This window comes from Seriola dumerili, unplaced genomic scaffold (assembly GCF_002260705.1).
Source record: "Seriola dumerili isolate Sdu_G_001 unplaced genomic scaffold, Sdu_1.0 BDQW01004273.1, whole genome shotgun sequence".
In the NCBI taxonomy this organism is placed as follows: domain Eukaryota; kingdom Metazoa; phylum Chordata; class Actinopteri; order Carangiformes; family Carangidae; genus Seriola; species Seriola dumerili.
The window spans coordinates 179,376-204,454 of record NW_019178528.1 but is presented as its reverse complement, the minus strand read 5'-3'; the positions used below and the strand labels follow the sequence as shown (position 1 = coordinate 204,454).

Sequence of the window (25,079 nt, the reverse complement as noted above, 5' to 3'; positions counted from 1 at the left end):
TTCATCAATTCAAGCTGTCTGGCCTGTGGTTATTTTCCCATTGTTTTTAGAAATGCTTAAAGGTCAGATACCTCTTAGGAAACCCTGGGAGGGAAACTTGGTCAGGCCTACTCCCATGGGGCCTGGTCAGGGTCATTTAAAGGAGCTATTTGTAAGTTTTGCTACTCCTATATAGCCAGTGTTAGCATTAACAGCTGTTCACTTGCCAGTTTAGAAGAAACGTTGCGAGTTCGGCATTGAACTTCAGTTTGTTGCTTGCAAGCGGTGGACATGACCCTCTTCTTTTGCTTCTATTCCTACCACTTCTTTTTTTCTACTGAAGTTAGCATACTCATCAGCCTGGTCGGATTGTCTTGTCACTTTCCGATACCAAGTCACTGTGGTCTGTAAGACTGGTCTTACTGTAACACTGGTAAGTTAGCATATAGCTGTTAATGCTAACATTGACTATGTAGCAATAGCAAAACTTACAAATAGCTCATTTAAGTGTTGCTAGGTGACAGGTAAAAGATGGGTGAAGCATTGAGGTGATGCTTTATCACTTTGTAGTTCCTCGACCCATAATAGCTTTCTTTGTGTTCCTCTCTGGTCTCAGGAGGATTATGTAACATTTGGGTCCAAACAGCGCCACCAAGAGGCCAAAACTAGAGGCCAGGATGGCAAATACCTCCACTGCATCTGCATATTTGCCTGGAGAGTTGATATAAGCAGGGACAAAGGCCACCCACACAGCACAGAAGATCAGCATGCTGAAAGTGATGAGTTTGGCCTCATTGAAGTTGTCTGGAAGATTCCTTGCCAGGAAAGCTAACAGGAAGCTAAGGATAGCCAGTATTCCTATATAGCCCAGTAACACTGCAAAACCAATTGTGGAGCCAACTACACATTCATAAATGATTTTGTCATTGTGGTATTCGGTATTTTTATGAGGTGCTGGTGAGGCAGAAACAAGCCAGGCAGTACAGATTGCTGCCTGAATACATGTAAGAACCAGAACCGTCCCTCTCTGCTGCACAGCACCAAACCACTTCAGACTGGCTCCACCTCCTGGCTTAGAGGCCTTGAACACAGCCAGAACCACCATGGTTTTAACCAGGATGCATGAGACACAAAGCACAAAGCTGATCCCAAATGCTGCATGTCTCAGCTGGCATGTCCACAGTCTGGGTCGGCCGATAAACAGCAGTGAGCACAGGAAACATAGTTTAAGTGACACCAAGAGCAGGAAACTGAGTTCTGAATTGTTAGCACGCACAATGGGTGTGCTGCGATGATGAGTGAAGATCCCTAGGACAATAGCACAGATAAATGTGCCCAGCAATGAGGTTGTCATCAAGCAGATTCCCAGAGGCTCATGGTAGGAGAGGAACTCTGTTTTCTTAGGGACACAGTGGTCACGCTGGGGGCTGGACCAGAAATCCTCTGGACAACTGGTGCACTCCATGGAGTCTATGAAAACAGGATAGATTTTGAGATACTATGTATCTTTTGTCTCCAGCGTATAACAGTTTAAAATGAATACCAACCTGTCCTATTGCTGATCTTTCCCTCAGAACAGGGGATACAGTCAAAACAACACTCAGGTTCCCCCTTCTTTCTGGCCATGCGGGTACCAGGAGGACAGCTCTCACTGCACACTGACCGGGGGGGCTGTAAGCAGAGAAATAATGATCTCATATTGTGTAATTTTTACATTGCAATAATCAGTTATCAACTGGCTAAACAAGGTTAAGGGTTATGAAAAAAGAAGCAGAACCTTTTTTGCCTCAAAGTTCCAGAAGATTTTATTTTCGTCAAGTGTTAGCTCTTCACCTTTTAAGGCTGATTTCTTAACTTCACCCACACTTTGAACTTTAATTTGTCCATCAGGTAGCCACTGCCAGTTCATGACATCGTAGATTGGTAAGGCATTACCATTCTCATCAAATGACACTTGGTCACCAAATGATGTAGTGAAGTTGACTTTTTGCAAATAATGTAAAAGCTATAAATGGACGAGAGAAGACACAGAAATACAAAAGGGACATGACAGACTATCAAAAAAGTGTGGTGATAGACTTGCAAGCCTTTGTTCATCAACTTGTCATACCATTCACATGATGTTGAAGCAAAAAAATAAGCATCTAATTTGATCAAAGCAGTTGAAAACTTGCATGTCCACCATCTATGAAATTAATGCATGATGTTTTTAGCAAGTGCATTGATGTCATACATAATAATGAAGTAGCTGATCATTTTTATGAGCTAATTTTCTTGATGATGTAGTGCATGGTTACAAAAATGAAAAACAGGTGGAGTGTAACTTGTTCACACCTGCCAGGGCTCCAGTCTTTGGAAATGGGCACAGCTTTTGCTGCTGAAAGGCCCTCTCCCTGGCTCACAGCGCAGCATGTTATCGAGGGCATATGCCAGAGCATACACAGCCTTATACACATTGTACTCAGGCCTGAATTCTGCCACATTCAACAACTCACTTTCCACACTTTCTAGATCTTCCTCACCAGTGCATAATGTTCCTCCAGCTTCCATCCAACCTGCTGGAGGTGGAGCAAATCTACACTGAAATGTGTATTCCCAAAACTGGTTGACCTGAAATATATTCAAAACTTTGTGGTATAAACAATGACAATATATTATTCTTGCAAATATCAAATCAGATTGCAAGGTTAAACTCGCACCATGTTATTTCCATGGCTGTTGTTGTGGTATAGGTCAGGACGTATTTGTAAGAGGAATTCCCTGAGTCCTGGTATTTCTCCTCGACGGATGGCAATGCTCAGTGTTCCACCCAGGTACGGCATGAGGTGGGGGGTCTGGAGCACAGCAACTGTTGTCCAGGCTTCACTGGCCATCCACTGCAGGCCTGTCACATTCTGCCTCACCACCTGTACAATGCAAGTACATAAATTCATACTGCCATGACTTAAAAGTAGTACCTAGTTTACACAGTTGATGTCATACACAGGTGCAATCCTGTGTTTACAAAGTATAATAAGTAAGATCATATCATCATATCATCATAAGTGGAGTTCAGTATAATTTAAAGTGATCTCAAGGTTAGCTCATTCAACTGATTACTATTTGGTGTGTTTAGGCCAAATATTGTAAATTACTGAATTAAATCTTTCAGTTTGATAAAACATTAAGTGATTTTATCATATCATGGTATAATCAACTTGTGTTTCAAGCCCAACCTCTTCCATGAGATCAATCATGTGGCTCTCATGTGCAAACACAATGACCACACGAGCTGTGGATTTCTTCATCACATCCACAATCCTCTTTAGTTCAGCTGGGTTGTCACCCCAGGGCAAAACCTCTAAGTAAGCCAGACAACCTCCACCAGATGGACCCAGGTCAGTTTGAAAGGATCGGGCAGCGTGGAGTCCATAATCATCATCACTGATCAGCAGACCTGCCCAAGTCCAGCCAAAGCGTTTTAGAATCTGAATCATAGCACGCACCTATAAGTGAATAGAGAATTTAAAGAATTGTGTGCATGCTGGAATATTCTTGCACAGAAAATCTGTCTTTGTAGCTGTTTCAGTGGAAACTATTACTGTCATTCAGTTGAATCATTAAGTCCAACTTCACTAATGACACATTAAAACATATTTTGATACATATAAGTTAATCAGCTCCTTTCAGAGGAGAGTGAATGGAACCACTCTCCTTGTGGTAGCATATAATGCATGCCAGTATATATTTCAAGTTCTTGTTTGCTGCTTGAGTTTACCTGGAAAGTATCACTTGGTATTGTTCTGAAGAAGGATGGAAAGCGTTGCCGATCACTGAGGCACGAACATGTGGCAAAGTAACTCACCTGTGAGAGACATGAGGGGGGTTAATTTCTTGCAGTGTAGTTGACCCATTAATCAGGGAATTTCACTAAAATACAACACATCAAAACCATTCTCTGATGGAAAGAGGAAAAACATTGAAAATGAGAAACTTACAATGGGCAGTTTGTATAAACCTGTCACACTTGACATGGCAATTGTAAATGTTGAATATACATCACCCACGATCCCCAGGACTGGAGGGGCCCCCACACAGATTTCATTCAAAATAAACTGCTCCTCTTGACCACTGGCCAGTGACAATGAAGCACGGAATCCAATTCCAAGTGAGGCACAATTATCATACAGACTGTATCCCAGAGTCACATTAGGTAGCAGGTTTGAGTTTTTGTTGATCTCATCAACAGCAAAGGCCATGGTCAAGGCATGTCTGAACCCTGGAGGGTCGAAGCTGGCACCAAAATGTCTCCATTAACAACCAACAAAGTATCAACAGCATGGCCTAAATGTACAAATTACCCAGGCCTTGTTACACATAAATCATCTCTCCAGAAATCTTGTTTTAATATATCAACATTTATACAGTAAAAATATTTATGTCAGCACAGCACTGTCATGTGATTTTAAACATTCTGGGCTAAGTAAAAGTAATCAGCACTCTTTCCTGCTGTATGTGTGCGAAACTCACCCCTCGCAACGTGGTTGATTTGGCTCTGAGGTGAAGGAAAGCTCTGGGAAGACAGATGTGTAGTGGACTTCAAACAGCCCACCCAGAACCACATCGCCAGTCTTGTGCATCCCATTAAGATGAAACTTCCTCCGTAATTTACAAGACGAGGAGAGGGAGGAAAGCACAGGCAGTAAGAAAGAGGAGGACAACAAAATCAAGACACACAAAAGCAGGTGTGTGTCAACAACTGCCCCCATAACTGCCCTCCTCCTTTCACCCCTGTTTCTAAGCCTTTTGCACAGTCACTTCATTTTATACACAGAACTATGTCATCCCCTTCACCCATTTACGTCATTGTTTGTTTAATCATTTACATCACCCATTGTGGCAAGTGATGTCGAGACATGGAGGCCCTAATACTCATTAAATAGCCAAAATGTCACATTTTTTCAGCATATATATATATATATATATATATATACTGTTGCTCATAAAGTTGGAATAAAATATTTTTTTCCTTTTTCCATGAAATGATTGTGACAATGTGATTTATTTCATTTCACCTGGGTAATTGGGACACATAATGTAATCATTGCACCTGAAAACAAAATTATTCCAACTTTATGGGCGACAATATATATATATATATGTACAATATGATATAATATGATATGATATGATATGATATGAACAATATGATATTATATTAAGGACACATTAAAAATGTTGTAATAATGTTCTAATGTTTCAAATGGCCAAAACATACTGACTCATACAGTGACAGTTCAGCGACTTAATAATCCAGTTTATTTTTTATAGACAGCCATTGTTACCTGGAGCGTAATTTCTGCTATGAACATGTCCACTAGATGGTAGCAGTAAACCAAAACGTTTTCTGAGGTCTCAAATTTAAGGATGAGTGGCAACTATTTTTAAAAATAAGTATAACTATGGTGGTATTAATTTCTCAAACATTACCAAAACGCCATTATTTCCTCCTACTATTTAATATTTCCTTGATTGTTTGATGTAAGAGTCAGTACATTTCTGAGTTCCTCACAATCAAAAATGAAAAATTAAAATGTAATTGTTCAAATTGATTTAAATTATTTAGATTCCCAGGAACTGATTCTTCATAGTTCTTATCATCCTGTAATTTGTGCTCTCCATGGTAACTTGGAGTTGTTCAAGTGTTGGCTTTGCATTTTAGTATTTCAAGGTCAAATCACACAAAGTGAACTCACACCCAAAAGCTAACAAATCACACCTTGCTCATTCTTTTCCTTTTTGTTTTTATTATAAGTTTGGGATAAAACTGTGGTCATTAAAAAAAAAAAAACCCAAAAAAACAGAGGGGGAAAAGAGCACGACTTTCCTTATTTTACGGCCGTCCTGTCAAGAAAGACAGACACCAACACAGTTGAATATGAGATGTGCACATGCGCCACATCTTGTCTTCTCTCCTGTGCCTTTGCTTTGCATTGTCATGACGTGATAACTCACATGACCAATGAAATGAAGCAAGTGTTGCAGTTTATATAGTCTACTCCATTAGCCTTCCAGAGACTGTATTTGGAGAACCATTGTCTCCAACAGACACACAGTCTTTATGGGGTCAGTATGGACATTGCATTCAACCCTGAATGGGGCTTCTCTGTGGCTGCTTGTTTGGACCTTATTTAGCCTCCTTTTTCCAGTGTTTTCTGATGTTCCTAAAAGTGTGAAGAAAAAGAAAGAACTAAGTTTGGAGGGAGGTGTGGTGAGAGAACAAGAGAATTTCACAGAAAGACTGAATGGTTTGGGGATACAGGGAGCGAGTGCTTTTGATTCTCATTTACCTCCGTGTGTGAAACTGATAGACAGTGAGTCTGTGGCCCTGCAGGCAGAAGGGGATTTTGTGATTGGTGGGTTTTTCCCTCTGCATTATGTGGCCCCTAAGCCACAGCACAGCTACTCCAGCAAACCTCAGCTCACACCTTGCAGCGGGTGAGTGTGAGGATACAAATAAGTGGCAAAAATTATTTTCTCTCGCCTTGATTAGATGCACTACACTATTTGCATGTTCTAATTTCTATAGTGTGTTATGATGCTGTGTTTTCTAACTCATGATGAATTGTAGCTTTGACCACAGAGCCTTCCGCTGGATGATGACCATGGTGTTTGCAGTGGAGGAAATTAATCGTGATTCAAGCCTGTTACCAGGTGTTAAACTGGGCTACCGGATCATGGACAGCTGTGACCATGTCCACACCAGCATGCAAGCTCTTTTTTCCTTAATCAGCCACTCCAAAGGTTTGACAGCTCCGGTGAAACAGATAGAGGAAACTGGAAACAGATTAAATATGGCAAAGGACAAAGGCACTAGAATGGAGATAGTAAAGACAGTAGAAAAAACAAGAAAGAAAAGGATGCTGACCACAGTGACAAATAGAAGTGCTGAGGGTAGCGCAGTGATGTCTCGCTATCTGGAAAATAATAGAAATTACATAATAGAAAATGTGACAGAGGAGAGAATGGATATGAATATACCATCTGAGACTTTGCCCTCATGTCTGACTGGTTCTCCTGTGCCTGCTGTGATTGGTCTTGCATCCTCTTCCCCTACAAGAGCTGTAGCTCACACTCTTACCCCTTTCAACATCCCACTGGTAAGACAGGAATGAAAGGCAGGATCATGCACAGTCCTTTATTTTTACATTCCTTCCTTCCACCACTTGGTTTTTGTAAGAAATCACACAGCTACATTTAAAAATGTTCAGTGATGTTTTGTTCTGGCCTCTGTTTCATCTCAGTAAAAGTGAAGTTAAATTTTTCTCCTTCTAGGTGAGTTATTTTGCCACTTGTACCTGTCTGACTGACAAACATGTGTACCCATCATTCTTGCGGACTGTGCCGAGTGATCTCTTTCAAGTTAGAGGCCTGGTGCAGTTGGTCACTTTCTTAGACTGGCTCTGGGTGGGAACAATAGGGACCACAGTGAGATAATTTTTAATTTTTTTAACCCCAACATTAGTAAGTTAAACACACCAACATAATTATTTATATATATGTATATACAAAAACAATTTCTCTATATATTTCAGGATGACTACAGTCAGTATGGCATCCAAGCTTTCTCTAATCAGTTTAGACAGCAAGGTGGGTGTGTGGCATTTCATCTGACTATCCCCAAATCACCCACAGCAGCTCAGGTACGAGAAATGGCAGACAGGCTGCAGAGTTCAACTGCACAGGTCATGGTGGTCTTTGCCACAGAGGGACAGCTCCTGGATCTGCTCTTAGAGGTAAGCACTCTACATCTCAGTTAATGTATATAGGCATAAAATATGACATATTTTGCAGTATTTAACCTGATAATTAGGAATGTCAAAAAAAAAAAAATGTTTGTGCTCATTTTAATCACCATCAAATTACTTTCAAATTGCCTTTCCAGCTGGCTCAGAGAAATGTGACAGGGATCCAGTGGGTAGCGAGTGAAGCTTGGGTGACCGCCAGCCTGCTGACCTCACCGGGCTTCCAACCTCTCTTAGAGGGCACGCTGGGCTTCTCCTTCCCTGGAGTCAGAATCCCGGGCTTGAAAGAGTTCTTGTTGAACGTGCGCCCCTCTCCCGAACCAGGGATGGAATTTGTCAACATGTTCTGGGAAGAGCTGTTTGACTGTAGGCTAGACTTTGGAGGAAACAGGTCCGAAGAAAATGAAGCACATACTGTGGATAACTTGATGGGATTGGATGATTTTGGTTACAACCCAGACTCTCAAAATAATTCTTGGTCCTTGGTTGGGCCTTTTGCAGGACAAAAGAGCACATTTAAAGGGTCAGACAGTGAAAAGCCTGTATGCACAGGTTCAGAGGATCTGAGGTACACTGACAGCAGTTATACTGATGTATCTCAGGTCAGAATATCCTACAATGTGTACAAAGCTGTATATGCCATCGCCCATGCACTGCACGATTTACTGAACTGTGATTCTGCAGAACTTAAGAAGGGAATGTGTGAGAAACGGAAATCATTCACTTCTAGGCAGGTGAGTTAAACACTACAAAACATACAAATCGATGTTCATGTGTTTATGTATCATTCTTTTGGCCTGTTGTTCTCTGCTTCCTCCGTTCATTCAGTTGCTGGATCATCTAAAGACAGTAAATTTCACTAACCAGTTTGGGGAGAAGGTATATTTTGACTCCAACGGAGAGCCGGTCCCTCTGTATGACATCATTAACTGGCAGAAGGACATCAAGGGTGAAATTAGGTGGAATATTATACCTATAAGAACACACCTGTCTGTAATCATGATCGAAAAGTTTTATTTATGTTTATTGTGGCTGTTAGCATTCAGCTGAGTAATGATTAGAAACTGCATTTTCACTGTGTTTAGATTTATCAAAGTGGGAAGCTATGATGGTTCGGCTCCACTGGGACAGCAGTTGCAGATGGAACAGAGCACCATTGTATGGACAAAAGGCCAGTCACAGGTGGGTCATATGTCCCCTACAATGATTTTATATACATCTTAAAAATTATTTACGTTTCTTTATGGGATACAAAATTTAAAAAATGGCATTTTTCTTCTATAAAAATGAATTAGTTTCAATAAGTGTCTTTTGTGCAGAAAGAAATTCTACACCATTATCTGGTCTTTGTCCAGGTGCCTGTATCTCAGTGCAGTGCTCCATGCCCCTCTGGTAGCAGGCAGGCCAGACGTCCACGAGAGCCTCACTGCTGCTTTGATTGTTTGCCCTGCGCCGATGGAGAGATCAGCAACCAGACTGGTAGCCCCTTTATGTTTTCTTTATTCATGCATTTTACAACTTCTGCCAGAAGCAGAAGGCCTTACAGGCATAGAAATGTTGCAAAACTGGAAAGGCATGGAGGCATACTGATTGGATGCAAACGGTTGTTGTTGTGTAGGAAAGCATCTGTGTCGGCTTACACAGTATGTGTCTTACTATGTGTCCCCAAAGGTTCCACTGAGTGCACTAAATGTCCTGAATTTTACTGGTCAGACAAAGACAAGGTGAAGTGTATTGCCGGGGTTGAGGAATTCCTGTCTTTCTTCGACACCATGGGCATCATCCTGGTCATACTCACCCTGCTGGGTGTTGTCCTGACAACCATCATCACCACTGTCTTTCACCGTTTCCGCTTTACACCCATCGTCAAGGCCAACAACTCAGAAATAAGTTTCTTACTTCTCCTGTCACTCAAGCTCTGCTTCTTGTGTTCCCTGGTGTTCATTGGCCGGCCGTCTGCGTGGACATGCAGGCTCCGCCAGGCAGCATTTGGGATCAGCTTTGTCCTCTGTCTGTCCTGCCTCCTTGTTAAGACCATTGTAGTTCTCTTGGCTTTCCAGTCAAATGTACCTGGTTCCAGGGCTCTGAAGTTGTTTGGGCCGTCTCAGCAGAGGACTCTCATCCTCTGCACTACAGCTCCTCAGGTCAGAGGGTTATAAAAGCACAACTAATCTTATCCTCAATTTGTGACCATTGAAGAGTTTAATGGGTTTTCTTTAAGAAATGCCTATCTTCTTATGTTGCCTTCAGGTTTGTCTCTGTGCTGGTTGGTTGTTGGGCGCACCTCCCTTCCCATTCAGGAACCCGACCTATCAAGCCACAACTGGAAAAGTAAGGAATACATGCTTTAATGGCACCTTAGTCTTTGGTGCCTATGCTGCCAAAAAATGCTCAAATCCTACACATAGGGGCTTTCAGGTTTATTAGTCAATTCAGACAGAAACTAACTATTCAAATGAAATTTGTTATTTCACACTCACTGTGAAATTGTGCTATATGTCTTAATGTTTTAATTATGTTTTAATATTAATTGATCTGCTGTTGGACATAATTAGATTGTTGTGGAGTGTAAGGAGCCATGGCCTCCTGGATTTTACCTGGTCCTGGGCTACATCGGCCTACTGGCCTTCCTCTGCCTCCTCCTGGCGTTCCTCGGACGCAAGCTACCTGATACGTTCAATGAGGCGAAGCTCATCACTTTCAGCATGCTGATCTTTTGGGCCGTGTGGATCTCTTTCATCCCAGCTCATGTCAGCTCCCCTGGGAAGTTCACTGTGGCTGTGGAAATATTTGCAATATTAGCCTCCAGTTTTGGACTGTTATTGTGTATTTTTGTGCCCAAATGTTACATAATCTTACTGCGGCCTGAAAGAAACATTAAGAAAGGCATGACTGGAAAATATCCCAGATGAACTTCACACATGTTGCAAGTAGTCATTTTAAATACCCATTAAGCAAACAGAAACTCTTGCTTTTTAATTTGAGATCATGAAAATACATTTTCATAGTGATTTTTTGAATTTGAATATTTGAAAGTGAAACAAAATAAAATGCCATATGAAACGTGTTTCCATGTGTTAATGTTAATAATATGTTTCAAGTTGGGACCTGACTGTAAATCTGCCTCATTTCTGTAAACACTTGACACACTGTGTCCCAATTCATGGGCCACATTCTTCAGATGCTGTATTTTAAGACCGATTATGTCACTGCGGCGCAACTAGCCTGTCCCCTTTAAATGTGGCCTTCTTTTCCCGGGTGGGTTCTTTGTGGCCCAACTTATCCCATTCATTGCGCACTGGTAACGAAAGCAAACAACACAAGCATTGGGTTTCAGCTCAGTTCAACAGTTAAATGTGCAAGTGTTAAAACCAAGGGCCTTAAAACGTCAAGTTTTTGTCACATGCTGTCAAGGTTGCTAGGCAACAGGAACCGCACTTTGTGACACAACAGCACAGTTGGTGAGGCAAAGCAAAAATCCTTTGGGTTTTGGCCTTCGCAGTCTATGACGGCCATGTCCTGAATTGGGACTTAGGAACTTACTACAATGCAAACAATATGAGTAGAGTGAATCTATTTCATCCATTAACTATATCCTCTTATCCATGAGGGTTGCAGGGAGGGACATGGGGTTAAGAATAAGATAATAATCTGAACAAAAGTATGATCTTTGTGATCTTATTCACAGCACTGCATATTTAAAGATGGGGTATAATTACCTGCTCTGATTCACTTGTTGGGCATGTAAGCCTTATTTTTTCTGGGACCTGCTTCAACACCTTCCACTTCATAAAACATCAATAATCACATCAGTCATACACGTTGTAACTGCAATGATACTTTGACCCAAACCTTAAATCATTGCACAGAGGTGGCCACATTTACCCCTTTAAACCTCTTGTAAAAGATATGTAATAGCTGAACTGATCCGTATGTAGTCTGACCTGATGTTGATGCACAGTTGTGCACTTTTGTTTCTGGTTCTTGGTGTCTGTATCCCTGTGTCATGCCCCCTGGTCGTCCCTGTGCATTTCATCCCAGATCATGGTCTAAGAGCATTGTTTATTTCTTTATTTACTTATGGAAATCTGTTTTTCTCTGCAAACAATAATAAGTGAAAATCACCACACATATTTGTCATTAGTTCCCTAAGGCCTTGTCAGGTTTTGCAAGGTAAGTAGGACTCAAATGCAGCCAACGCATGGGAGACGATGCAGTCAGGTTTATTTAACCACACGTGAACGTGACATGAACAGACAACGTGAACAGACGTGAACAAAACCGGAAGACAACAGACGAACCAACACAGACAAAGGGGAGCACAAAGACTATATAGACACAGGAGGCAAGGTGATTGCACACAGGTGAAACACATTAGGGCGGGGCAGACAATCACTACACAGAAACAAGACCAAGACATGACGCAAAAACACAGACAAACAAGGAACCAAATTACAAACTAAAACAGGAAGTGCAAGAATCTCCAAAACAAAACTAACAAAAAGTGTCTGCCATAACAAAACATGACAGGCCTGACCATGTTACAACACATTAGCACACAGTATTTTGTAAATGTCCGTTGGGACAATCATGAACCCACTGACCGTGGATCAGCTAAAACTCAGGTTCATGGGTGTGGCAGGGTAGAAGATCAGCAGAATACAAAAACTGAGGCTCAGAAACTTCAAAGGACACTGACCTCATCATCAACATCTTTATTTCTTAAAAATATATACTAAAGTGAAACCCTTCATGTAATTATACCTATTTATTTCCTTGTACACTGTACTGCATTTGCAATGTTACAATATATAACTGTCACTGCCCAGTCAATACAAATGTGAAATACATCAACATTTGTGTGGATTACTTTTACATATCATTAAACATTGAATATATTTTTTTTTAAATGTTAACCTATGGCATAGAACAAACAGATAAATAGTCTTCTTGTTAAATGTGAGGCAAAGGACGACCATGCACCTGATACATTGCTCTGAGTACTTTGGAGTTGTGCACGTTACCATAGCTACCATAACTTATGGCATATCACTTCTTTTCTTTTCCCATTAGGTGCTGTTTTGTGTTCTTTTCTGGCTTCAGTACAATAATGTAACACTTTGGTGCAAACAGGCAGAACAACAAGCCAAAGCTGGAAGCCAGAATGGCAAATGACTCCACTGCATCTGCATAATTTCCAGGGGCGCTGATATAAGCAGGGATGAATGCCAGCCACACAGCACAGAAGATCAGCATGCTAAACGTGATGAACTTGGCCTCGTTGAAGTTGCCCGGCAACTTGCGGGCCAGAAAAGCCAGTATAAAGCACAGACAGGCCTGTAGACCAATATATCCCAGAACGCACCAGAATGCCAGGCTAGAGCCCACACTACACTCCAGGATGATCTTTGAGCGTTCGTATTTTGTATTTCGGGAGGGAGAAGGGGGCGCATCAATGAGCCAGGCAGCACAGATAACCACCTGAACCAGAGTGCAGCTGAAGATAATGCCCCTCTGCTGCTTGATCCCCAGCCATTTCATGATGTTGGCCCCTGGCCTGGTAGCAGTGAAAGCAGCCAACACCACCAGTGTCTTCCCCAGGATGCAGGAGATGCAAAGTGAAAATGTGATGCTAAAGGCAGTGTGGCGCAGCATGCAGGACCAAGATGTTGGCTTTCCAATGAAAACCAGAGAACACAGGAAACACAGAGTCAGCGCAAACAGGATGAAGAAGCTAAGCTCAGAGTTATTCACACGAACGATGGCTGTATTTCTGTGATAGAAGAAGACTGCAAAGACAGCGAGGGTGAGGCAGGCACCCAGCACAGATATCACGGTCAGGGCTATACCCAAGGAGTCAAAGGTCAAGTACTCTACTTTCTTTGGGATGCAGGCTGTTCTGTCTTTGTTTGACCAGAAGTCCTCAGGACAAAATGTGCACTCTATTGAGTCTAAAGGGAAGAGGGTCAAAAAAAAAAAAATGTAATAGAATATTAGGTTTGAATTATTGCAATTTTATTGTTGGGTTCAAGCTTACTTGTCTGATTGCTAATTTTGCCATTGTCACATGGTACACAGTCAAAGCAGCAGACAGGCTCCCCACGACGGACAGCCTTCCTGGACCCTGGAAGACAGCTGGCACTGCATACAGACACCGGCACCTAGGGAGCACAGAGATGGTTTTCAGCTCTACTGTCTAAAATGATTGTGCTGAAGTTATTAGCCACAGAGGCCCTAAAGTCCAGCAGTATATTGACAGGTTGTTACTAATGGCAATTGAGTGTATGTAGCTACATATGAATACTAGCATGTGGTTGACTTTTCACATGTCTCTGTACACTGTATGTAAAACGTAGAATGACATTGCAGTAACTCCAGCCTGAGAAAAATTTCACTAAGGGGACAATAAAGTATATCATATGCTTTATCATGTCTTGTATCATTTCATATCGTATCATACTGTGTCGTGAATTATTTCATTAGTCCATGAACAGGAAAAAGGCAAATTTTGATTGAGCCATTAATCAAGTAAAATGCCAATATTTGCTGGTTTCAGCTCCTCAAATGTTAGGATTTGCTGCTTTTCTCTGTTTAGCATCACTTTAAATTGCATGTTTTCATATTTTTTAATGTTGGTTGGACATAAGCAATTTGCAGATATCACTTATAATTAACAATTATTGATCTTTTATTAATTAAAAAAGATCATAATTAATCACAAAATGTAAGCGAGTAATCCTGAGGCGACTCTGACGGTTAAGAGGATAAGCTATATTTTTGCACACTGAGGACTGCATTACAGTCTGACGCTACTTAACAATACAATGGCAGGTATTAAATCACCTAGTATGTCATACTGTATGGCAGGCTTTGAATCCCTGTTGTTTACTGTATGAATGCAAACAAACTCATGTCAGATCCAGCTTATCCTGCCCCACCTGACTTACCTCCACCTCAACCTACAGAACTTCAACAGTTGGCATCTGATGAAGGTAAAAACACAGTGTGAGCAGCTTGCCTCACTCTGATGCCCCGCCCACATTATCCTGTCCTCCTGGATCACCAGCTCCTCGCCAACAGGCTTGGTTCCGTCAAACAACCCCACGTTGACAAATTCAATGTTCCCGCCTGTGCCTCTCTGCCAGTTGATGATATCATAATAGGGTATGGAGTCACCCTTCAGGTCAAAGTCCACCTCCTCCCCGTCAATGTTAAATGTCACTTCCTGGAGGTAGTATTGGAGCTTTAAAACCAATAGATAATATGAAAAATCTATAAAATACCATATAATAAGATTTTCAGTATAATACTCTAACAGTAAGTAAAGTGCATTATACCTGCCAGGGGTGTATGTCATTGCTTTGAGCACATGAGTTGTTTTGGAAAGGCCCACTGCCCGGTTGACAGAGAAGGAGGTTGTGCAGGGAATGAGCGACTGCATATACAGCCTTATAGACGTTATAGGCCACTCTAGGGCTGGATGTATTCATATAGGCTGAATGCTGCTCCAACAGGGACTCCTGTCCTGAGCAGGGAGGCATCTGGGAGCCAGAGAATGAAGATGGACTGCAGCCATACAGAGCCTCCCACAGCTCTTGCACCAGAAGATTATCGGGATACCTCTTAGGGTTTACTGTCTGCAGGTAGTCGCTGAGTTTGGAGATATGACCTTTTCTGATGCCAAACCCAATGGTTCCCCCCAGGTAGGGGTAATACTCGTTCCCTGTGAAGACAGATGCTGTGACCCAGGCCTCACTGGCCACCCATTGGATTCCAGTGATGTTCTGCACCATGTAGTCTCTCAAGAAAGGAGTCATCTCCCCCTCAGCTGAAAATACCACCACCACTTTTGCAGAAGAGCTACGCATCACCTTTACAGAGTTGCAGATGATGGAGGAGAGGGATTTACAACGAGGAGAGGATGCAAAAAGAAAGCAGGATAAAACTGCATCAATATGAAAGACTCAGAGGTACAAAATGTGAAATAACTAGGTTCTTATAGTCCCTAGATGCAGGATTTTGAAATTTCACAGTCTAGTGAAACCTCATGGTAATATTGACAGACAATACTCCCTTCTCCTCCCCTCTATAGCTGCAGCCCTGCAGTAACAGTAACAGTAACAGTAAGATAAATGGTCTGACAGCAACACATGGACTAAAACAATTTTCTCCTGATTGCTTAATTTTAATGTCACTGATGTGTATTCAGCACCTACTATAGAGGGTCTTGAGGTGAAATAAAACTCTCTAAAGCTGTAAAATGTAATTCAGCATATCTACCTGCATGATCTCCAGTGCCCTCTGGTGATTGTAGAGCAGAGGAATCATTTCTTGGTACGCTACACACACTTTGGTACCCTGTAGCTCTTTCATTAAACCTTGTACAGCAAAGCGGCCATATTCATGGTCCCCTCGCACCAGCCCCACCCAAGTCCAGTTAAAACGCACTAGCATCTGTGCAATGGCCTTTACCTGGGTTCAACAGACAAACAACTTGCTTGGTCTCATAACACAGACACAAAATGAATGACATGTTCAACTCCTGATTCTGTGTAGTCCTTCAAGGTAATATGAGCAGGTAAAATACTTCTGTCATTGCTATTTAAAACTGTAGTTGTGGTCATTAGCTGTTTTTTTGGTAGAGACAATTTTATACCTTATTAAAACTACTCAAAACTACTGCATAAACTTTATTGCTTGGTAATTTAGATAAACAAAGCAAATGGTCTTAGTAGAATGTACTTTAATATGAAGTTAGAAGATACAAGGTTTTCCCTGGACAACGCCAGACAACACAGACATATGTAACATGTAAAATGTCTTTTTACTGCTACACAACTGAATGGTTCTAAAACCCTTTCTAATCTGACAGCAGACTTTTACCTGATAGTCATCATTAGGGATTACTCTGAAGAAGGTAGGATATTTTCTTCTGTCAGTTAAACATGCACACGAAGAGAAGTAGCTGATCTGTGTAAAAAATACAGTACAGAGCACAGTAAAACAGATCGTAGAGTAACATGTTTTAGGGTGATCACAGATAAAAAGAGTCACCATTACCATTGGGATTCTGAATGGCTGCAGGATTCTTGAGACCACAATCGACTGAGCAGATCCAGACTCCCCAATCACAGCGAGGAGTGGAGAGACACTGCTGCACATGGGAGAGTTACCCTCACTCAGCCCATTCAACACAGCCAGAGCAGCCCTCTGGCCGGTCAGCGGATACGCACATGAATCAAAGATTTTATACCCAAGAGTGTAGTTGGGTAATAGCCCGGGACTCTGGTTTATCTCCTCCACTGCCAGCCTCATAGTCTGAGCCCAGCGGAAAGCCCTGGGATCAAATCTGTAGCCCAGTAGACACAGATGCAAATAGCACACACACATTCAACACAGCAAGAGTGGAGAAAGGATAAAATCAGAAACAGAGATGATGATTTGAAATTAGTCTGAACTGCATTTTTGCATTTATCTTGTACAATGTACTAGTGGTAGAGTGTTCTTTTTTTCTTTGTCCATATTGTCCATAGGCCAGGTCAGGACATCACTGTATATTTCTAAACTATCATGTTAAATTATTATTACATTTTAAATACTGATAAATATAAATAAATGCTGCGTAATCCATTCTATATAAGAACGTTTTCTATGCATGTGCAACAGAAATAGACATAATTCAACTGGAAACAATACGTTAAATACTCCTGCTATCATTTTCAATCCACATCTATTAAACTCACCCATTGCACTTCACTGGTGGTGGTCTGTAGGTAGAGTTAAGGTCTGGCATCTCCTGATTATAGTGAAGGGGAAAGATCCCCCCAATGACATAGTCACCATCTGCCACAAAGCTGGGCTGAAAGCTGTTTTGAAGAATGCACACTTTGGCTGCCAACAGGGCTGGAGTGGTGATGCTGGAAACTACAGTATAAGTCAAAGGGAAGACACTGACAGAGTAAAGCAAGGGAAATAAGGCAAGTGGAGTCATAATGTTACACCTCACCAAAGACATAGAGGGAGAGAGAGAGAAGGAGAGAGAGCAAATAATTAGGCAAGTTATATAGAGTATTTGATCGTCTAATTTTTGCATCTTATTAATGACAGAGTGCATCTGGATTGGACGCCAGCAGTCCCGCCTAATTTAAGTGGGTTAATGCAAACTGAATGAAAAAAGTAAATGATGTAACAGTAATGTTTAGCATTGAATGAAACTCATGCGATCCAATTTAATGGTATTTTTGGAGTGTTAAAATCAAGATAGCTAGTAAAGCAGACCCGGCCTCACTCAATCAGGAAATTCTAACAAAACAATATAAACCACACAAAAAAAAAATGTAACTGACACTCTGTCTGTACAGGATGTTACGTCATCAATTCCACTAACCTCTAACAAAATAAAGACAGTTGGCTTCACAGTGTTTGTATAATGGCTCACTTTTCATAATTGGTACAATCTGAAGCTTCTTAATTGGGCTTCAAGTCATGTTTTGTCCCTTTTATATGCATAACTACAGTGATTGGGCTGTGAGCACTGTCAAATATGGATGACCATGCAGCATTAGGCCAGGAACACAATGGCAGTGTGTTGTGGCTGCAGGACGTCTTGGTTTTCATTTCGTCGCCCATGTTAATGGGTAAGAGCGATTAGGCATCTCATCTATCTTTTTTAAAGCATTTTAGCAGCTGCATGTGGAGACAATGGCATTTTATTAACATTGTCTCTCAAAAATAAATCTGAAATTAATTTCTAATGAAAACAATTCCAACTTTCGAGTACCCTGCAAACTTTATGTAGAAAGATAGAATTGGCAGTAGCAGTGACACAGCAGGCATGCAGGCAGTGTGTTCCCGCAGTTATTGTGACTGAAGCCATCCAGTGACAGTGATGGAGGACCAAAGCTGCTGTACTGCTGAAGAATAGGAATAATGCCATAGTTACAAAACCTGTGACTACTTAATTTGCTTCAATCATTATAATTTTACATTTTGTTTACTACAACTTAATAAACTTATCAAAAAAAAAAAAACTGAACACAGAAAAGAAATATAAATCACACAGTATGTCAGTAAGAAGCAATACTCTTAATGTATACACTATTCACCTCACATGAGATCATAAGGTACCTTTAATGATGTCACAGATACTGTATCTGGGCGGTCCCCTCAAATTTATGTGCCCTAACTACAGTATATAAATCAGCTGTGTCCTGAAATATCATAATCATTTGCATGTAATCAGAAGGGGAAGCTACTCTTGTATATTCAACCTTGACATTACGGAGCTGGAGCTTTCCTTCAAACCTAGGCCAACCATGGCATTGTGGGCTGCACATCTTCTCATGTTTCTGTTTCTCTTTAGTGGCACATCTAGATCAACTGCTGCTCTGGATAATTGTGTTTTCTTGGGGGAAGAGGAGGAAAACAGTGTGTATGAAGATGGAGATGTAGTTATAGGGGGCTTATTCCCTCTACACTACAGCCCTGTGTATTCTCTTCCAACATACGAAACACAACCGATCCCTAATATGTATAAGTAGTAAGTGGTTATTTGAATGTATGTGATAGTAGATGACTTGTGTAGAACACACAGATTTTATTTAATTTGATATGCGTTTATGTTATTTTAATATATGTATATATTTGTGCTTGGTAATGCACTGCTTTTCACTTCTGTGCAGTTTCAGTGCTCGTGCCTTGCGATGGATTCAGACCATGATTTTTGCAATCAAGGAGATTAACCAACGCAGTGACCTCCTGCCACAGCTCAAACTGGGTTTCCATATCCGTGACAGCTGTGATGACATACCCGTGTCTCTGAGAGCACTGTTGCTGTTGGTGAATGGCCAGCCAGAAAGAGGCCCTGGAGCTGAGAGTGTGAACAGGGACAAAGGTGTAGAAAGAAACATTAATGGTTCTAATTTAATCTGTGCTGCCGTACACAGGACTGTGTCCCCAGTTATCATAGGAGATGCTGGCTCTGGGGTTTCTATGGCTCTGCTAAGAAGCCTGGGTTCTTTCCACATCCCACTGGTGAGACTGCCTGATTGTCTTAGCACTTTTGTTATTAATAATATGTATATTTACCATCTTAAATCAGTCTTTTGTGGTTTCCTTATATTAATGTTGGTAAAGTGTCATATGGTTGCAAAACTGTCGGTGTTCTCTCCAAAATGTCAACTTTTGATGAGTGGAAAAAAACCAGCTCGATTTCAGATTTGTGATTAAAGCATTTGTTTTAGATAACCCAATTGTTATTAACATGATCAAAAATCTAATTCTTTACTAATATTTATAAATTATTATTTCAGAAATGTGAATTCTCTCTCCTTATCAAAACATGAAAATTTTAAATTCTTTTACAAAATTCTAAATTAAGTATTTGTTGCTATTGAATAACAAAATTATATTTTTAGAATAAAACATTTCAAATGCCCATATTTTTAAATGCCCATATTTTAACATTTCAAATGTCTATATTTTGAAATCAGTCTGTCTCAGTTTGACAGACTAGACTCCTTTTTTCATTTCAAATGCAGGGAAAACTGACGCTTGTTCAACAGCCAAAGTGTGCACAAAGTGAACCGTTGTTTGTTGTAATACTAGGTGAGCTATTTCGCATCCTGCAGCTGTCTGAGTAACCAAAGGGAGTTCCCCACCTTCATGCGCACAATGCCTAGTGATGCCTTCCAGATCAGAGCCCTGGCCCGGCTGGTTAGCTATTTCGGCTGGACCTGGGTGGGACTCACTGGTGTGGAATCTGATTACGCTCGCTTTGCCATCCAGCTCTTCCTCCAGGAGTCAGTGCAGTACGGTGTTTGTGCTGCCTACACTCACTTCTACCCTGTAGCCCTGAGTCAGCCGGCTCTAGATGAGCTTCTGGATGTTGTTCAGGTACCACTTTGTCACTATAAACTTCTCATACAAGGGGTAGACATAGAGGGTGCAGACAACATAACATGATCAGAGAAACGTGACCTTTATTTCTGAATATTTGATTCACTAATCCTGAAAACTACATTTCTACAAATCTATTGTTGTCTCAGGAATACTGCCCTTTGTTGCTTTGTTGCTATTATGGGCTGTAGTGTTTAAAGTAGTCACATCATCAATGAGACTTTAGTTTAGGCACACTGAGCTTAGTGCTGGAGCACCAAAACTTAAAAAGTTACCATACAGTTAAGTCATCCCCTCTCTTACAGTTTGTCAACTTAATTTGAAGCATTTCAAATGGAGGCATTTGACTGCATTATCATGTAGAATGTTCCTGTTATTGTTTTTTATTCATTTTTCACCTGTTCATGTGGCAGAATCTACATTATTATGGGTGCTTGAGTATGAACCATATTTCACATAACGTAGACGAGATGCAACACACCATCCCTAAAGGTCTTCAAGCTATCTTAACTTTATAAACTATACCTACATTTTCACCTTTTTAGATGGCGTCATCAAAGGTCATCATCAACTTTTCTGGTGAGTCAGAGATGCAGGGCATTCTGAGAGAGATAAGACGTCGGAATATAACCGGCCTGCAGTGGATCGCCAGTGAGGCCTGGGCCACTGCCACATTGCTCTGGGAAAAGTTTGGGGATCTCCTGATGGGAACACTAGGATTTGCTATCCGGAGAGCTGATGTGATTCCAGGGCTGGAGCAACATCTCACCAGTCTCAGACCGTCCAATATTCATGAATCCGCTTTCTTGGCAGAATTTTGGGAGGAGACCTTTAACTGTCGACTGAACGGGTCAGTGAACAACCACTCCCACGGGGTCGACAACTACCATGACAGATTGCCATGTAAAGGCACAGAGAATTTAGAGGATGTTTACTCTCCTTATTCTGATGTGACACAGCTACGAGTGTCCTATAATGTCTACAAGGCTGTGTATCTGGTGGCCCATGCCTTGCAAGATATGAGTTACTGCAAAGTTGGAAAGGGCCCTTTCCTTAATAGCACCTGTGCAGACCCTAAACATTTTAAACCATGGCAGGTGAGACAAATTCCAGGTGAAATATTATTTTTAAGTCAAAGTTTTATAAACGAAAAAGAGAAAGCAAATGCACCATACTCTGTGTTTAGATAACCTGCTTCTCTTCTTCCCTCAGCTCATCCACTACATGAAGCGTGCTAATTTCTCTGCACTGGGGGCGAAAGTCAACTTTGATCAAAACGGTGACCCCATTGCTTATTATGATCTAATGAACTGGCAGAGGAGTCCTGACGGCTCACTACATTTAGTTAAAGTAGGTTTCTATGATGCCTCATCGCCTGCTGGATACAGCCTGGTCATAAACGATTCAATGATTCAGTGGCCTGTTGGGAAGCAGGTGTGTTCTCTGCAAACAGGCTTGAGACCATGTTCACCTCTCAGACTGTTGTATGTACTGTTGATCAACACATCAGCTAGTTTGTTCTTATTAGTGTGCAATATACTTTATTGTTAAACGAGCACAAGAGAATGTCTCTTTCAAATATAACAGTTTCAAGCTGATATGCATTCCATATGAATATTTTAAATATAAACCCCATAATGACACAATATTGTGATAGCAATTTGCATATTTTCCCCTTCAAGAGTTAAATATGTGAATGGTTAGTGATTACAGAGTGAATCTGTATTTTACAAATATAATTTATTAATGTATTAATGAAAATTACATTTGTAGTACAGATCTAAATTTCATAAGAATTTATACAAAAAAAAATCAGATTACAGCTCAAAAATGCATTAATTATGTTTAATGTTAACTATGGTGTTACATCTGAGAAAGGCATTAGCATTTCTTTGTTGATCATCTACTCATCTATAACACTAATATCCTGTTCTAATCCTGTTAATTATTTATTAAGAATTATATTCAGCTTTAGCTGTAACACACTTTTGGGTCACATTGGATTTAGTTTTCAAGACTATTTATACACCTTCAAGTCTGTATCTAAAGTAGAGGCCACAGAGACCTGTACACTGTAGCACAGACAGAACTGTATAGTGATATTCTCTGAGTGGCTGAACTTTGCCTCTCAGGCTTCCCGGTCTGTATGCAGTGATAGCTGTCCTCCAGGTTCACGCATCGCTAGGAGAAAAGGGGAACCCATCTGCTGTTTCGACTGTGTCCCCTGTGCTGAGGGAGAAGTCAGTAATAAGACTGGTGTGTTCAGTCTTTTGTCACCCTTTCTCTTGCATTATCCAAATGTAAACTGGGCTGATAATCTAAATGTGGCTTCACTAAATGAAAGAAAATTATCTTCTCTCTCTATCTGCAGATTCTTTAGAGTGCTCCCGCTGCTCAGAGGACACATGGCCCAATGAAGTCAGAGACCACTGCATCCCAAAGACTATTGAGTACCTATCCTACCATGAGTTAATGGGTATGGTGCTTTGTGTTGTATGTGTCCTCGGAGCTTGTATTTCCCTCTCCATCCTCGCCATATTCTTCACATATAGAGACACACCCCTGGTTCGGGCCAACAACATGGAACTGAGCTTTCTCCTCATGGTGTTCCTTTCTGTCTGTTTCCTTGTTGGCCTGCTGTTCATTGGTGAGCCTTCAGACTGGCTTTGCCGTATCAGGTACCCCGCATTCGGGATCAGTTTTGCCCTCTGCATTTCATGCCTCCTGGCTAAGACAGTAGTGGTCCTAATGGCTTTCAGGTCCACATTGCCAGGAAGTAATGTCATGAAGTGGTTTGGACCCAGTCAGCAGAGAGCCAGTGTACTTTTAGGAACAGCTGTACAGGTAGAAAATCTTTCCAAAAGTTTGCTTTCTAGAAGTATCTTTTCAGCTGTGTCAATTAAGATCCTGTTGTTTTTCCCTCTGCTCAGGTAATCATATGTCTTATCTGGCTGCTCACCAGCCCACCTCATGCCAACAACAACACAGATTACCACAGTGCTATCATCATCATCGAGTGTGTCACTGGTTCAGAGGTTGGCTTCTGGTGTGTTCTTGGATACATTGGCATCCTGGCTTGCATGTGCTTCCTAATGGCTTTTCTGGCTCGGAAGCTCCCTGATAATTTCAATGAGGCAAAGTTCATCACCTTCAGCATGTTGATATTCTTTGCAGTGTGGATTACTTTTATCCCAGTTTATGTGAGCACAGCTGGAAAATACACAGTGGCTGTTCATATTTTTGCTATTTTAGCTTCAGCATTTGGACTTCTTTTTTGCATTTTTGCTCCAAAGTGCTATATCATAATGCTGAAACCAGAAAAAAACAGCAAGAAAAACATGATGCAAAGGTGAAATACATTGCATGTGTTGATAATGAAGTTACATCCTGTGCATTTGGAAAGTCAATTTTTTATTATTTTGTTATATTGCTGCCAACATTTTTTCCCTCATCAATACACTCAATAACCTATAATGGCAAATTTAAAACTGAATTTTATTTACAGATTTATTACAAAAGAAAAACTGAAATATTCCATTGACATAAATATTCAGACCGTTTGCTATGACACTCAGGTGCCTCTCATTTCTCTTGATCTTCTTTGAGATGTTTCTCCATTTTGATTGGCTTGAGGTAAATTCAATTGATTGGACAAGAAATCGAAGGGGTCTGAACACTTTCTGAATGCACTGTATGTGTTTTCATATGAACTATTAAAGATTCAGGCTGGAAATAAGATAAAAAGTTTTGAAAATCTCACTTTAAAAGAGTTTCCTCTACTGATTTAACCATTGAGAGTATGTTACAACTAAATTGAAATTAAACATAGTTTGTTTGATTTTTAAATTTAACCTCTTTTTAAACTATAATATATCCAAAACTATATTGCATACAATATTAATCCATCCATCAATCCATGGTTAGTATTGAAGTTTAAAATATATCAGTTACAGTAAATGATAAAATCATAAACATTCAGAGACAATGACAGAGTTTTATTTATTTCTATTTTCATTGTGGTGACTGTAATTTGGCATCTCAAAATGTCTAAACAATATAGAAACATAGAAGTTTTTTTTTTTTTGATTATGAAAATGTTATGGATGATAACAGGAAGAGAAATAGCTTCAAAAGTATTTCCAAAAAATATTCAAGTGAAAAGTGCAATGGAGTCTTATTTAGTGGTATAATGTGTAAATGTGAAAACTCTTCTTTAATCAAAACAATGACCTGTTTTTATAACTGTATGTGACAGTAGTCAGTGGTGAATTATTAAACATTTTGTATGGTAAATGCATATATGCATGTATTTCATTAAAGCATGTCACCAAATATTATAATTCATATTCTCCTCACACAATTACCAGTTACAACTTAGTTTAACAAAACACTACATACTGTACACACAATGAAAGTCAG

General features: G+C 40.6%; 3 protein-coding genes across 3 annotated transcripts; 1 reads left to right on the top strand and 2 right to left on the bottom strand.

The window, feature by feature from the left end:
* Positions 1 to 538: 538 nt before the first annotated feature.
* On the bottom strand, positions 539 to 4,646 carry LOC111239746 (extracellular calcium-sensing receptor-like). The gene is made up of 9 exons (XM_022769652.1): positions 4,489 to 4,646; positions 3,957 to 4,251; positions 3,737 to 3,823; positions 3,195 to 3,464; positions 2,679 to 2,885; positions 2,314 to 2,589; positions 1,757 to 1,984; positions 1,527 to 1,650; positions 539 to 1,449 (listed from the first exon to the last, which is right to left on the bottom strand). Exons 1-9 carry the CDS (start codon positions 4,596 to 4,598, stop codon positions 539 to 541), a joined length of 2,508 nt encoding a protein of 835 aa, XP_022625373.1. The 5' UTR covers positions 4,599 to 4,646.
* A 1,968-nt stretch (positions 4,647 to 6,614) lies between these two features.
* On the top strand, positions 6,615 to 24,013 carry LOC111239771. The gene is made up of 24 exons (XM_022769678.1): positions 6,615 to 6,762; positions 6,964 to 7,118; positions 7,294 to 7,446; positions 7,554 to 7,754; positions 8,003 to 8,179; positions 8,303 to 8,497; positions 8,592 to 8,722; positions 8,849 to 8,945; positions 9,119 to 9,242; positions 9,435 to 9,907; positions 10,014 to 10,094; positions 10,319 to 10,662; positions 13,296 to 13,473; positions 14,830 to 14,994; positions 15,407 to 15,466; positions 17,297 to 17,301; positions 19,126 to 19,299; positions 19,445 to 19,796; positions 20,370 to 20,657; positions 21,206 to 21,757; positions 21,873 to 22,094; positions 22,793 to 22,916; positions 23,032 to 23,504; positions 23,591 to 24,013. Exons 1-24 carry the CDS (start codon positions 6,615 to 6,617, stop codon positions 24,011 to 24,013), a joined length of 5,295 nt encoding a protein of 1,764 aa, XP_022625399.1.
* Positions 12,813 to 17,571, bottom strand: LOC111239747 (extracellular calcium-sensing receptor-like). The gene is made up of 8 exons (XM_022769653.1): positions 17,507 to 17,571; positions 16,824 to 17,112; positions 16,647 to 16,733; positions 16,044 to 16,235; positions 15,101 to 15,634; positions 14,782 to 15,006; positions 13,801 to 13,924; positions 12,813 to 13,714 (listed from the first exon to the last, which is right to left on the bottom strand). The coding sequence occupies exons 1-8, from the start codon at positions 17,554 to 17,556 to the stop codon at positions 12,813 to 12,815; spliced, it is 2,403 nt and encodes an 800-aa protein (XP_022625374.1). The 5' UTR covers positions 17,557 to 17,571.
* Positions 24,014 to 25,079: the final 1,066 nt, after the last annotated feature.